This window comes from Gorilla gorilla, chromosome 9 (assembly GCF_029281585.2).
Source record: "Gorilla gorilla gorilla isolate KB3781 chromosome 9, NHGRI_mGorGor1-v2.1_pri, whole genome shotgun sequence".
In the NCBI taxonomy this organism is placed as follows: Eukaryota; Metazoa; Chordata; class Mammalia; order Primates; family Hominidae; genus Gorilla; species Gorilla gorilla.
In genome coordinates, this window is record NC_073233.2 from 24712313 (window position 1) to 24728028 (window position 15716).

General features: G+C 40.3%; 1 protein-coding gene across 3 annotated transcripts in view; it reads left to right on the plus strand.

Annotated features, from left to right (window-relative positions):
- GTF2H1 (general transcription factor IIH subunit 1) overlaps positions 1-15716 on the plus strand; it is a 44636-nt gene that overhangs the window by 2693 nt on the left and 26227 nt on the right. For 2 of the 3 annotated variants that reach the window (XM_063711034.1, XM_055355992.2), the window contains exons 2-6: positions 1047-1253; positions 8170-8338; positions 10863-11055; positions 13212-13377; positions 14666-14759. In XM_063711034.1, coding sequence (XP_063567104.1) covers positions 8185-8338; positions 10863-11055; positions 13212-13377; positions 14666-14759 — 607 coding nt within the window. In that variant the 5' untranslated portion in view covers positions 1047-1253; positions 8170-8184. The remainder of the gene's footprint in view (positions 1-1046; positions 1254-8169; positions 8339-10862; positions 11056-13211; positions 13378-14665; positions 14760-15716) is intronic. The other variant, XM_019037066.4, reaches the window with a different exon arrangement.

Below are 15716 nucleotides of genomic sequence, written 5' to 3' on the forward strand. Positions count from 1 at the left end.
CTCAGTCCTAAAATTGCCACATCAGTTATTCTCCTTAATATCTTCCTTACCTGTGAAATTATCCTTAAAACAGTACATTTTGGTCACTCTTTACATACTTATAAAGTTATTCCCTTTAATGCTGAATTGTTCAAACACTTTTGGATTGCTTGATGGCAAGCAGCATTCCAAATCTCCATTTTTGTATGCTGGCAGATATAACAGTGCTCTCTAGTAATCCTTCTTTCAGAAGATTTCTTTCACTTGTTGCTCCCTATCTCCTCTCCTCCATTTATCTCTTGCACATTGGAAAAGGGGATGTAGGTAGTGGAAATGCAGAGGTGCAGTAATGTAAAGATTTGTATTCAGCCAGTTCATATTCTTCCTTATCACTGTTGCCTTTTAAGAGCAAGATCCAGTTATTAGAATCTGTATGAGAAATGGTACATTGATCTGTGAATTGAAAACTATAGTGGTTCCTGGAGTTTAGGCAAAGATGTATATGCAAAGATTCCTTATTATGTCTTAGCAAGAGATTGTATTCTTTTAACAGCAAGATCTTAAATGATGTCATTGATACTTCTTGGACTCTTCTTATAGGCCAAACACTATATTACTGGGTGCTATATTACAGAGAACCCGACATATATGGCCTCTGCCCTCCCTTATGAAGCTTGCAATCTGTCAGGAGACGTGTACATTAAAAGAATTACATTAAAAATTATGTTGTTGTAAGTGCCATGAAGAAAATAATAGGAGACTTTAGCTGGTAACTTTGAAGCTTAACATAGACTGAAAAAAAAATGAGTGAAAGTTAGCCAGTTGATGGGAAAGGAAGAGAATGTACAAAGGCTCAGAGCAAGGTATATGAATTTAGATTCGGACAAATACATTTTTAACTGCAAATAAATTAATGCCTTTACTATAGATCTTGCTATTTAAGGAAGTCTTATAACAGACCATTTCATAAGTAAATAGTCTTTTAGTAAAGCGAGATCTTCATTGACCTGATCTGTTTAAATGTAGCCTACACCAATAACTTTCATAAATTTCTATGGCTCTTATAGAGTTCTCCTGGGAAGAAGTGTTTGCCACTCAAGGAATACACTCAAGAAAAACCTGGAAATCACAGAAGGCATTGTAAGATAGCTACAGTGATTCTGTTAAACCTCCTGAAATTGGTCCTTGAACAATTAAGAGGTGCTACAGATGACCAGGAAAATTTACCAAGCAAATTAGCTGTGAGACAATTGACCATTTGTGCCCAATGTTCGGTAATTTATCTCAGATTTATTTTTTAAATTTCCCCATAAACAAATTTTGATATAAATGGTTTTATATGTTATATATAAGAGGTTATGGCTGGGCGTGGTGGCTCACGCCTGTAATCCCAGCACTTTGGGAGGCTGAGGCAGGCAGATCACCTGAGGTCAGGAGTTTGAGACCAGCCTGGCCAACATGGCGAAACCCCATCTCTACCAAATGTAGAAAAATTAGCGAGGCGTGGTGGTGCGTGCCTGTAATCCCACCTGTTTGGGAGGCTGAGGCAAGGGAATCGCTTGAATCTGGGAGGCGGAGGTTGCAGTAAGCCGAAATGAGGCCACTGCACTCCAGCCTGGGTGACAGAACAAGACTCCTTCTCAAAAAAAAAAAAAAAAAAAAAAAGGTTATGTTTTTCCCAGTTGCTGCAGTCAGTTCTGTCTCATGATGTATTCTCCACTTTGCAGTTTCTCTGTCTTCATGCATTTTTTTTACCTTCTCAACTCATAAAGGTTTTTGTATTATTTTCCAATACTAACACTTTATTTGTGCCTGTAAGTCCAGTTAATTGGAGACTTGCTCTATCAGCTGTCCTTGCTCACTGCTTTTCTTCCAACTACTGACATACTTAAAATTATCCTACTTAAGTAGGATAATGAAGTATCAACATACTTAAAATTATTTGCCAACTTCCCCCTCAAATCCTCCCCTCATCTTTCTTAGATTTTAATTCATTTTTCTTAAAACATGTGTTTCCTAATTTGTATGGTTTGCAGTCCAGTTTCATATTCTACAGAGTGGGCTTTTTAAAATATGTTCTCTAACTCCCAACCTCAAGTGATCCACCTGCCTCAAAACCTCATCTCTACTAAAAAAAAAAATAGAAAAATTAGCTGGGCGTGGTGGCAGACGCCTATAATCCCAGCTACTTGGGAGGTTCTGGCAGAAGAATTGCATAGTTATATGTTTATTATAAAGAATACTAGAAAATTAATGTTAAAATAAACTATTGAAAATAGAAAACACTGTTTTCAAATTCTCACACTAGCACCCCTAACACTTTCCTGGGTTACCTTTATAAACATTTGGTTTGATAGAGAAGAAACTCTTGGGAAGACTTTTTTTTTTTAATAACTGCTCTAGTATAAAATATATAATTATTATAGATCAGAAAAGAGAACATTTAAATCATCTGTATTTTTATCACCCATAGATAATCATCATTAAATTTGGTATCTATCCCTTCATTCGCATATATTTTCAGAGTAACATAGTGAAATTTCAAAGACAGACTGACCCAGATTCAAACCCAGTTCTGCTACTTCCCTGATGCTTTAAGAAAGCCTCTTGATTTCTCAGACCCAGTTTCCTTATCTACAAAATGTAACTAATAATAGAACCTACCTCATGGGATTATTAACTGGGGACTGAGATAATGCCTATAAGAAACTTAGTCCAGAACCTGACACATTATTAAGCATTCAGCAAATTCTAGATGATGGAGAATACTCTATCACCCAGACTGGAGTGCAGTGGTGTCATCACGGCTCCATCTCCCTGGACTCAGGTAATCCTCTCATTTCAGCCTCCCGGCTTGCTGGGACTACAGATGTGTACCACCAGGCCCAGCTAATTTTTATAGTTTTTGTAGGGACAGGGTTTTGCTATGTTGCACGGGCTGGTCGCAAACTCCTGGTCTCAGGCAGTCTGTCCGCCTCGGCTCCTAAAGTGATGAGATTATAGACGTCAGCCACCCTGCCCAGCCTAAATTTTAGATTTTTTTAAATTTAAGAATATGGGGCAGGCCGGGTGTAGTGGCTCACGCCTGTAATCCCAGCACTTTGGGAGACTGAGGCGGGAGATCACTAGGTCAGTTCGAGAGCAGCCTGATAACATGGTGAAACCCCATCTCTACTAAACATACAAAAATTAGCCAGCCATGGTGGCATGTGCCTCTAACCCCTAGTTACTGAGGAGGCTGAGGCAGGAGAATCACTTGAACTGGGGAGGTGGAGGTTGCAGTACGCCAAGATCGGGCCACTGCACTCCAGCCTGGGTGACAGAGTGAGACTCCATCTCAAAAAAAAAAAAAAAGAATATGGGGCCAGGCACGGCGGCTAACGCCTGTAATCCCAGCACTTTGGGAGGCCGAGGCAGGTGGATCACCTGAGGTCAGGAGTACAAGACCAGCTTGGCCAACACGGCGAAACCCCGTCTCTACTAAAAAATACAAAAATTAGCCGGGCGTGGTGGCAGGAACCTGTAATCCCAGCTACTTGGGGGGCTGAGGCAGGGAAAGTTTCCTGGAACTGGGAGGAGGAGGTTGCAGTGAGCCAAGATCACGCCACTGCACTCTAGCCTGGGTGACAGAGCAAGACTCCATCTCAAAAAAAAAAAAAAAAAAATTTTATGGAATCATGCCGGGCATGGTGGCTCACACCTGTAATCCCAGCACTTTGGGAGGCTGAGGCGGGCGGATCACTTGCATCCAGGAGTTTGAGACCAGCCTGGCTAACATGGCGAAACTCCATCTCTACTAAAAATACAAAAAATTAGCCAGGCATGGTGGCACATGCCTGTAGTCCCGGCTACTCTGGAGGCTGAGGCAGGAGAATCGCTTGAACCCAGGAGGCGGAGGTTGCAGTGAGCCGAGATCGCGCCACTGCACTCCTGCCTGGGTGACAGTGAGACTCCATCTCAAAAAAAAAAAAAAAAAGAATATGGAATCAAACTACATGCCTTTTTTTTCTGTGTATCTTTTCATGTCATTAAATAGTCTTAAAACAGTTTTTTAAACTTCAAGAAGGGAAAACTCTCAAAGTCTTAAGACATCAAATAAGTCAGTTAAAAGGTGGTATCGTTTATTAAGAATTGTGATCCTTTATCATATTTGATATATGGATATCAAAATGGGATTGTAAGAAAACAAATTCTCAGTGGTGAGTAAAAATCACAGAATAATGGACTTGAATGTATTTTATGATTACATTTGTAAGGTGAGTACAGATAAGGTAAGCACAATTAAAAATGAGGAAAATTGATGTCAGGGTTGTGACATTATGGAATTTTTTAAATCCCTTTTTAATTAAAAGCAGTCATCTAATCGGGCTTTATTCCAGCATTTGCAAATGCCTACATAATGCAGACTCTCTCCACCTGCATGACTCAGCAGTACCTCACATTCATTATGTCCGGAACTGAATTCCTTATCTTCACTTTCAAATCTGCTCTTCCTTCTCATTAATTTCTGAAAATGGTACCACTGTGCTCATGTCAGTAAGGCTCAGAAATGGGGTATGGGCAAGCAACCGTGACGCTTCCTTCAGCACTTTAACAATGTCTGTTCATTCTGCTGCTTCAGTGGTCCTCCTTGTCCCTTCCTCTCCAGTCTCTCCTGCTGCTCACAGATTAATTTCTAAAATACAAATCACTCCCCTATTCAAAAGTCTTCAGAAGTTTCCTGTTGTTTGCCACATGGGGTGGCCTTCTCCACATATGCCTCCATCTTAACCATCCAACCTCATATCCTACTGATCTCATGAACCTTATGCTATATCCTAAGCAGATTACTCATTCCTAGAGAGTTTCAGTCCACTGCCCCAAACTATTCCCTTTGCCTCTGACACCTGTTTCCCTTTACTTTCTCTGTAGAAGTCGTCTCTTCAAGACCCAATTTGTAACCAAACTAGGTATTAAACAGAATGAAATGATACATATACAACAATATGGGGGATTTCAAAAAACATGTTAAGCAAAAAACTAGAGACAAAAGGAGTACATACTGTATGATTCCTTTCATATGAAATCCTAGAACAGATAAAAACTAATCTGTGGTGATAGAAATCAGAGTAGTTGCTGGAGGTTGGGGAAAAGAGATTGACCTGAAGGAAACATGAGAGAATGTTCAAGGGTGACTGAAATGTTCTGTGTCTCATTTTGGGTAACTGTAAATGGGTGTGTACTATAGTCAAAACGCATTGAACAGAATGCCTAAGACCTACGTATTTGTTGGTTTGTTAATTATATCTTAGTTTTTTAAAATGGCTTTTTAAAAATTCTGTGGCAAACATTTCTCATGGCTTTCTGAGTGAAGAAACTGCCTCTGAGTCCTAACTTGGAACATTTTTGTGTCCCTTTTGGGACTTCATGTCGTGGGTAGCAACTGTCTGAGGCTGGTGGCACCAGTAATAAAAAGAATTCACGAAGACAGTTGTAGGTAAAGAAAGGCAGATTTGTTAGAGAAAGTAGGAAGATATGTTGCAAGAAAGCAACGTGCAGATTAGCAAGCGGAGAGCTGACTGCAAGGAGACAAAAGCTTCCAGGGGATTTTATAGGATTGTACTTTTGCTGAAGAGGGCTACATGAAGTACTGCTAACACCAAGGCTGCAGTGAGCTAACTTGCATTTTTCTATCCGCTGAGGTTCTGGTGATAAGTGGGGCGCAGGAAGATTGTGAATTATTTGCACGGGAGGGCTATGTGTCCTGGACCATGAAGAAAGGCTGACTTGTAGCTTATCTGCTTTTTCTTTTTGCTTTCCCCTGCTCCCACCAGCCTGACTCCTTTTCCCTAATTAGGAGTCTACACACATTCTAATTAGTATACACTAACAAATAGCACACATATACACACTTGCTGCCCTGGAAGATCTTTGAAAGCAGAAATCAACAGACATTCATCTTTGGATAGTCCCCAGGCTCCTTGGCTCAGTACAGATTTGTTGGATAAATGTATTCACATTGACCTATTTCCTTTCTATTCTCGGGATAGAATAGCCTGTAAAGACCTATAAAAGGGGTATCTGACTACTCATACTTGAGATAATCAACTTCAGAGAAAGCAAGGTTTCACTTTTTTCCCTGTATTTTTTATTTCTAACTCACTGAGCGAATAAGAAGTAATAATTGTTTTAATCCAGTGGTTTGTTTTGTTTTGTTTTGAGGCAGGGTTTCACTTTCATCCCCAGGCTGGAGTACAATGTTGCGATCTCACCTCACTGCAGCCTCTGCCTCCTGGGCTCAAGCGATTCTCCTGATTCTCCTGCTTCAGCATTCCAAGTAGCTGGGACTGCAGGAGCACATCCTTTTGCCCGGCTAATTTTTGTATTTTTTGTGGGAATGGGTTTCACCATGTTGCCCAGACTGGTCTCGAGCTCCTGAGCTCAAGTGATCCACCTGCCACAGCCTCCCAAAGTGCTGGGATTATAGACAGGAGCCACCGTGCCCAGCCATATTTATTAATCTTAAGAGGTGTTGGTTTGCTGGGCGCAGTGGCTCACACCTGTAATCCCAGCACTTTGGGAGGCCAAGGTGGGTGGATCACCAGAGGTCAAGAGTTCGAGACCAGCCTGACCAACATGGAGAAACCCCGTCTCTACTAAAAATACAAAAATAGCCAGGCGTGGTGGCACATGCCTGTAATCCCAGCTGCTCGGGAGGCTGAGGCAGGAGAATCACTTGAACCCAGGAGGCGAAGGTTGTGGTGAGCTGAGATCACACCATTGCACTCCAGCCTGGGCAACAAAAGTGAAACTCCATCTCAAAAAAAAAGAGGTGATGGTTTAAGTAGTTTTTTTGGGGTTTTTTTTTTTTGTAACTTTATTACAAGAATTTCTGATTTCTGTTGTTTTTAATCCTTGCCGTACCCCCCTTCCTAATACTTATTTTCCCATTATGTTCAAATAGAAGTTCTCAATTATTTTGGAGAACTAATGGCAGATCCAGTATTTCATTGTTCCCATTTTATTTGTTTAGAGACCCAGGTCTCACTCAGTCACCCAGATTGGAGTACGGTGTGGTGATTATAGCTCACTGCTGCCTCAAACTCCTGGGCTCAAGCAATTCTCCCCCTTTGGCCTCCCAAAGTAATTAGACCTATTTTTTGTACAGACGGGGTCTCACTTTGTTGACAAGGCTGATCTCAAACTCTTGGGCTCAAGTGATACCTCCTGCCTTGGCCTCCCAAATTGCGGGGGTTACAGGTGTAAGCCACATCACTTGGCCTGTTTTCATTTGTTTTAACCCTCAGAAAAATGTTGCAGTAAAGCTTCACTTATTTGCCCAGGGCAAACATAATTGTTAAATTATATTTTGGCCATTCCTCTGGGGATGAAAACTAAAGTCATAACTTCACCAGAAATGGCATATATGTGGCATTGGTGCCACAACTTTCCCCATCCTGGCCCATGGCAGACAGCACCATCAGTCAGCAGTTTTTCTCACTGAGTGCAGACAGCCACACTCAAGCCTGGAGGATTTGGGTTGGGCATTTAAGATTCGCAGAGGCAGGGGATGGAGGTGGAGGGACCAGACTCTTTCTTAGATAACTAGTTAGGCATTATACCAATGAATCATGGCCAAGACGTGGAGAGCAGTTGAAGACATTTGAATGTTAAAAGATAAGAAATTAGCATGTGAAGTGTTAAATATTTAGTTCTCTCAGTTTTATTTATACAGAAGAAACAGACCAGAAATCAGGAAACTTTGGTGTGGTTTCAGCTCTGGGAATGGTTCTGGGAAGTCCCCACAAATCTTGCAGACTTTAGTTTCAATTGAAACAAATTTGAACTAAATAATAAATATGACTGTAATTCTACAGTTTTACAATTGTAAATATAGACTGTATGAAAGACTACACATTTTCAAATTGTGTGTGTATAAGAATATAACTGAGGAAAATAAATTAATACTCATTAGCATATAAGTATTGTATAAATTTACACCTGTGGTATGAGCAAAATGAAATTTAATTGTAGAGGAATGATGCCGTGCAGCTTTATCTTCAACTTTGAATGAGAAAAGAGACTTTTTTCTTCCCCGTTAATTTCCTACAGTTTAGATTTTATATTTGAAAGGGACTCTAGAAGTCAGCAAATTCAACCCTAATTGATGTGTGGAGTAATTTTTTTCTTCATCTTTTTTTTCTCTCTTAGCACCTTCTAGCCACCATGGCAACCTCATCTGAAGAAGTTTTGCTGATTGTAAAGAAAGTGCGTCAAAAGAAGCAGGATGGAGCTCTGTACCTCATGGCAGAAAGAATTGCTTGGGCACCTGAAGGCAAAGATAGATTTACAATCAGCCATATGTATGCAGATATTAAATGTAAGTCAGCTATACTAAGTTCTGATGTATTTGTATGTCATAGTTGCTAGTAATTTTGTAAAAAGATTATATAAATAATCTTTATTTTATATCAAAAAATCAACCATGTAGAAATAATTACAAAAGGGGTCACTGAATATATACTGTTTTATAACCTGACCTTTTCACTTAATAACAGAACAGGTACAGGTTTACATATAATATGTAAATCTACCTGACATATAGATCTCCACACACTTTAAGAGTTGCATAATACTCCACTAAATGAATATACAATCATGTATTTAACCAGCCCTCTGTGGTTGGACACTTAGGAAGTTTCCAAAATTTTTTTATTGCATTGTTTGCACTAATATCATTTCAAGGTTGTATGTGTAGGATACATTTCTGCAAAGAATTTCCTGTTTAATAGTTGATGTGTTTTTTTGTGTTATTGTTGGTAGGGACAGTCTTGCTGTGTTGCCCAGGCCGGTCTCAAACTCCTGGCCTCAAGCAACACTCCTGCCTCATCCTCTCAAAATTCTGGGATTATATTATAGGCAGGCACCACCATGCTTGGCCAGGTTTATGCATTTAAAATGCTGATAGATGATGCCAGATTTTCCTTCACTAAAATTGTACCAGTTAGGCAAGTTGTCTGATCTTTGCTTATGTGGCCATCTTCTGTTGAGAAGACTCAACCTTATAGTGAATGTAGGTGGTGGAATCTCTTTTTATAAATTTCAGGCATGGGCTAGGCGCAGTGGCTCACACCTGTAATCCCAGAAGTTTGAGAGGCCAAGGCAAGTGGATCACCTGAGATCAGAAGTTTGAGACCAGCCTGGTCAACATGGTGGAACCCCATTTCTACTAAAAATACAAAAATTAAGGGCCGGGCGCGGTGGCTCACGCCTGTAATCCCAGCACTTTGGGAGGCCGAGGTGGGCGGATCACAAGGTCAGGAGATCGAGACCATCCTGGCTAACACAATGAAACCCCATCTCTACTAAAAATACAAAAAAATTCTCTGGGCATGGTGGCGGGCGCCTGTAGTCCCAGCTCCTCGGGAGCCTGAGGCAGGAGAATGGCGTGAACTCAAGAGGCGGAGCTTGCAGTGAGCCAAGATCGCACCACTGCACTCCAGCCTGGGTGCGAGACTCCTTCTCAAAAAAAGAAATATATTTCTGAGAGAATGCCCTACAAATTTCTGTTACTAGCTAATAGCCTTAGCTACTAACATTTCTGTAACAATAGACTTATAAATTAGGAGTATTAGCGTCTCTCTCAAATGGGAAGCTAGCCCCATAGCTTTGTGTAATAACACACGCACATTGTGATAACCACAGTGTACAATAAACAAAACAGTATGCCCATCTCCAATTTCTCTACAATTCTTCTCAGTTATTGGTGAAAGCAGTGCATACCCAAAACTAGATTTGCATCAGAACAGTTTCAAGTTGAATATTCGAAGGAATGCCTACATCTGAAAGAAGCAATTGAAATTGATTTAGTTCTTATCATAGCTGACAAAGTTACAGAAAATTTTAAAGAATGATACAGTGAAAACCTACGTAATATGCCCCACCTAGATATTAGTTATTATTTTGCCATATTTGCTTTATTATTTGTGTGTGCACTTTTATTGCTTGTAATACCATTATCACACTGAAAACATTTTAATAAAAAATAGCCATTGTTACATTTCCATTGGTTGTCTCAATAATGTTTATAGTTGTGGTTTTTGGTTTTTTTTTTATTTTTTTATTTTTAAAAAAACGGTATCCAATCTAGGTTCCTGTAGTTGTCATTTCTTTAGTCCCTTTCAGGGTATAGCCTTGTCAAATATCAAACATTCTGAATATTTCTGATTGTCTCCTCAAGGTTTTAATTTATTCCTGTATACCTGTATTTTTTATAAGCTAAAAATCAGATCTAAAGGCTTGAATATATTCAGCTTAAACATTTTGTGCAAGAGTAATAACGTACATAGTGACATTCACTTCCTGTTCCATCACCTCAGAAAGCATATAGTGTCAGGTTGTCTCACTTTTAATGAGGCTAAGTTTGATAACTTTATTAAAGTGGTGACACCAGATTTCTCGAATATAAAATTACATATTTCCCTTGCAAAATGAAATGCCATGGCCCGCATTTTGCAGTCTTTTGGATCATGATAGGTCATTTTTATTAATGATAATGTTGATTTGGGGCAGTTTGTTTAAAATACATTCAGGAAGCTTTAAAGAGGTCTGCCCTCGTTGAATGGAAACAAAAGCCCATTAATATCTGGAGGTAGTAGCAGTGGGTGAGAAGTGCTGCATGACAAGAGTACCAAAGAAGGAAGCAGAGTGTTAGTGAGTTTGATGAGCATGCTCTGGTTGTATGGGATCATTTAAGAAGAGTGCATTCTACAAAAGCATCAGTATTGGAATAGGGCAGTTAAAGCCCAAAGGAATCCTGAATCATCTTGGGAGAAGTAACTTACTGTATGGTTATTCCCACAGTGTGAGTGTCATCATCTAACTGCCCTCATGCTTCTTTTTAGGCCAGAAAATTAGTCCAGAAGGAAAAGCTAAAATTCAGCTTCAGCTGGTCCTACATGCAGGGGACACAACTAACTTCCATTTTTCCAATGAAAGCACAGCAGTGAAAGAGCGAGATGCAGTAAAAGACCTTCTTCAGCAGCTGCTGCCCAAATTCAAGAGGAAAGCAAATAAAGAACTGGAAGAGAAGAACAGGTGGGAGGAAAAGAATAGCCTTTTGAAAGAGATACTGGGTTCTCTATAGTCTCCTAGTATGGTAATAGCTTGTTAGCTATCCCCACGTTTTTTCGGTTTTGGTTTTGGTTTTTTGTTGTTGTTGTTGTTTTTGTTTTGTTTGTTTGTTTGTTTTGGTGGTGGTTGTTTTTTGTTTGTTTGTTTTTGGATTTTTTTGAGACGGAGTTTCGCTCTGTCACCCAGGCTGGAGTGCAGTGGCACAATCTTGGCTCACTGCAACCTCCACCTCCCAGGTTCAAGCAATTCTCCTGTCTCAGCCTCCCGAGTAGCTGGGACTACAGGCGTGTGCCACCATGCCCGGCTAATTTTTGTAATTTTAGTAGAGACGGGGTTTCACCATGTTGGTCAGGCTGGTCTCGAACTTCCTGACCTCCAGTGATCCACCCACCTCGGCCTCCCAAAGTGCTGGGATTACAGGTATGAGCCACCACGCCCGGCCACCTATCCTCACTTTTGCTATGATACTGTAATGTAGGAAAATATGGGCTCTAGTGTCTTTACCTTGGTGTTTAGTTTTCAGCTTTAAAATCTTACTGCTTGTTTGACTTTGGGAAATGAGAATGTGCAAACCCAGAAGCTGAATTAACTGCATCATGCTTAACATCTGCTTAGGAGCAGAACCGGGATTGGAAGGTGCTGAAGTTCCTTAATTTCTTTTCCCAGTTCTCTGTCACAGAGAAGATGCTAAGCCGTTGGAAGTATGCTTATGAACAAGAAACCTAAAATAATTCACACTGAAAAAGTGAGACAGTATGTAAAATAATGAGAATTTTTTTTTTTTTTTTGAGACAGAATCTTGCTCTGTTGCCCAGGCTGGAGTGCAGTGGCGTGATCTCAGCTCACTGCAACCTCCACCTCCTGGGTTCAAGCAGTTCTCCTGCCTCAGCCTCCCAAGTATCTGGTATCACAGGCACACGCCACCACACTTGGCTAATTTTTCTATTTTTAATACAGGGTTTCACCACGTTGGCCAGGCTGGTCTCAAACTCCTGACCTCAAGTGATCTGCCTGCCTGGGCCTTCCAAAGTGCTGGGATTACAGGTGTGAACCACCACACCTGGCCACAATTTCCTTATGAATTATTCCATCACCAATATCTTTCAGGCCAGCAGTGCTTATATCTGTGCATGCTTAGCGCCATGAAAAATCCATTGCTGAAGGCGGGGCATAATGGCTCATGCCTGTAGTCTCAGCACTTTTTGAGGCTGAGGTGGGTGGATCACTTAAAGTCAGAAGTTCAAGACCAACCCAGCCAACGTGGTGAAACTCCACGTCTACTAAAAAAAATACATATCTATGTATACAAAAATTAGCTGGGTGTCGTGGCACATACCTGTAATCCAGCAACTTGGGAGGCTGAGGCAGGAAAATCGCATGAATCTGGGAGGCAAGGGCTGCAGTGAGCTGAGATCATGCCAGTGCACTCTAGCCTAGGTGACAGAGCGAGACTCCATCTCAAAAAAGAAAAAAAAACTTCATTGCTGGAAAATTTTAAGCATACCTCCTCTTCTGCCCATTTACTTCTGTATGTGAAAGAGAATACATTCAGCCTTCCATATCCAGGAGTTCTACATCCACAGATTCAACCAACTTTGGATCAGAAGTACTTGGGAAAAAAATAACCGTACAATAATTAAACATAATACAAATAAAAATATAACTATTTACCTTGTATTTGATATTATAAATAGTTATTATAAGATTTATAATATAAGATTTAAGTATATGGGAGGATATGTATAGGTTGTATGTAAATACACCATTTTATCTAACGGACTTGAGCATTTTCAGATACCAACAGACAGTACACTGCAGATGTGGTGATCTTTGAATCACTGGGATATGGAGATGAATAAGATCAAACCCATGTCCTCAAAGGGTTTAATCTTTCCTTTACACCTACCTCCATTTATCACCACTTCATTTGTTCCTCCAAAAATGTGGGGTATTTTGCTCTTAATTACTGAAAAGTGAACTGAAGGACCTCTGCTGTTCAAACATCACAAAATAAAAGTTGTGTGTTTCAATGTTTTGTGTTGCCAAAATCTTTTTAAAATGTACCTACATGGTGTTTTATTCTAGAAGTTCAGTTATATTCAGTATATTCTGCTTTACAGAATGCTGCAAGAAGATCCTGTTTTGTTTCAGCTTTATAAAGACCTTGTTGTGAGTCAAGTGATCAGTGCTGAGGAATTCTGGGCCAATCGTTTAAATGTGAATGCAACAGATAGTTCTTCCACATCCAATCATAAGCAGGATGTTGGCATTTCTGCTGCATTTCTGGTATGTGAGCCTTCTAGATTTCTGAAGAAAATAAAAATTCAAACCCCAATATGTGTCTTAAGACCGTTATTCCTTTTGTAAAACTTAGCATTTCCTTAAAGGAAAGTAATGGAAAATTGAGTATCCATGGTATTCTTCACTGTTATTGAACTATTATTATTATTATGTTTGTTTGTTTGTTTTTAAAAGACAGGGTCTCACTCTGTCACCCAGACTGGAGTGCAGTGGCACAGTGATAGCTCCCTGCAGCCTCAAACTCCTGGGCTTAAGCGATCCTCCTGCTTCAGCCTGTCAAGTAGCTGGGACTAAAGGTGTGCACCACCTTGCCTGGCTAAATTTTCTTATTTTTATAGGGCGGGGGGCAGCTCTTTTTGTATTTCCCAGGCTGGTCTCAAATCCCTGGCCTCAAGAGTTCCTCCCATCTTAGCCTCCCAAAGCTCTGGGATTACAAGTATGAGCTATCACACTCAGCCCTCTTCCAAAATGTTTTTAAAATACATGCATTTTTTAAAAAATTTATATTTCTTTTTACCAGTTATGTTTTCTTGGCCTTTGGACTTGACCCTAGCATGCTGGTAGTCAAATGGAATTTGAAAATGACTCTTTCAGAGTTTGGACTAATACTTACTTTTTCAAATATTTTCAAAGGTAGGGCTTTCTGGTGCCTTTTTAAACCTTTGCCATATTTTACTTACAATACAAGGTTAAATGTATCATGACCATATTATAGAAAATGTAAGATTTGTAAACTATATTAGAACAATTGGGAACACCTTATCTGTGGAATTATGGAATGGAATTCAGTCAGCTGGTAGTCTAGTGGAACCAGAATAGTATTAACACATTCAACAAAATTTTGAATACTATTTGTATGTTTGGTATCTTTTTTGGATGTTTATTAGTGAAGTGAATTAATAAGGCCTTTCCCAAAGAAGTCAGTCAGTTAATGTTAATTTAATTATTTACTAACCAAGGTTTGTAGTGATTTTTATGACCATACAAGTTTTATCTTAAAGCTCCACTGCCTCTCTGACTTCATACTTAAACATGCCTATTTGACCATAGTAGACTTCCAAAGAAGCAGATTTTATAGGTCACTTAAGACCGTGAGAAATCAGTCAGGCTTTTTTGAGTCCTGCCTCTGTGCAAAAAGTGAAGGTGAGGGACTTTCTCTGTCTATGCAGTTAGTTCAGAAATTTTTTTTTCCACCTTTGTCCAGTGTCCACTGGGACCTGAGCCATCTTTCCCTGATGCTCTAACGTGTGTGTGTGTATGGGCTTTGTTTTAGGCTGATGTCCGGCCCCAAACTGATGGCTGTAACGGTCTAAGATATAATTTAACTTCTGATATCATTGAGTCCATATTTAGGACCTATCCAGCAGGTAAGAAGAATCAGTTCTTTCAGATGGTTAAAATATATGGATATATTCTATAGTGTATCAGTGAAGGATATATTCTATAGTATATCAGTGAAAGACAAAAAGCTTCAGATTCCTGATCAAGTGCAATAAATTATGTAAAGTACTTTTTACCCAGTGCCTGACATATGGTAGATACTAGGGGCTCAGTAAATAATGTGTTGTCATCAGTTCACTAATATGACTGCCATTCGAGTCTGTCTGTACTACTAACTCAGATCATTCTTCATTCTGCATCCAGAGTGACCTTCCTAACCCAAAAATTACTTCCCATGCAGATGCCATCCTAAAAGCATAGATTCCTTGACCCCAGCCTCAGTGATTTATTATGTGTAGACAAGGGTGAGAGCCAGTGTGTCAGTCATTCTTCTGACTAAGCGGTACTCTCTTAAGCTGTATTCTGTTCTCGCTTCCCTCTTCCCCACTCTTACCCCTTTAGTCCCTTAGGAATCTCTCTCTCAGGACTCAGCTCAAGCATCACCTCCTTGCCACCTCTATGAAATCCTGCCAGTCCCAGTGGCTCACGCCTGTAATCCCAACACTTCAGGAGGCTGAGGCAAGAGGATCCCTTGAAGCAAGGGGTTTAAGACTAGCCTGGGCAACAAAACAAGACCCTATCTCTTTTTTTTTTTTTAATTGAGACAGAGTCTTGCTCTGTCAACCAGGCTGGAGTGCAGTGGCACGATCTTGGCTCACTGCAACCTCCGCCTCCCAGGCTCAAGTGATTCTACTGCCTCCGCCTCCCAAGTAGCTGGGAGTACAGGCACGTGCCACCACGCCAAGCTACTTTTTGTATTTTTTGTAGAGATGGGGTTTCACCCTGTCGGCCAGGCTGGTCTTGAATTCCTGACCTCAAGTGATCTGCCCGCCTCAGCCTCCCAAAGTGCTGAGATTACAGGCTTGAGCCACAGCATCTGGCTC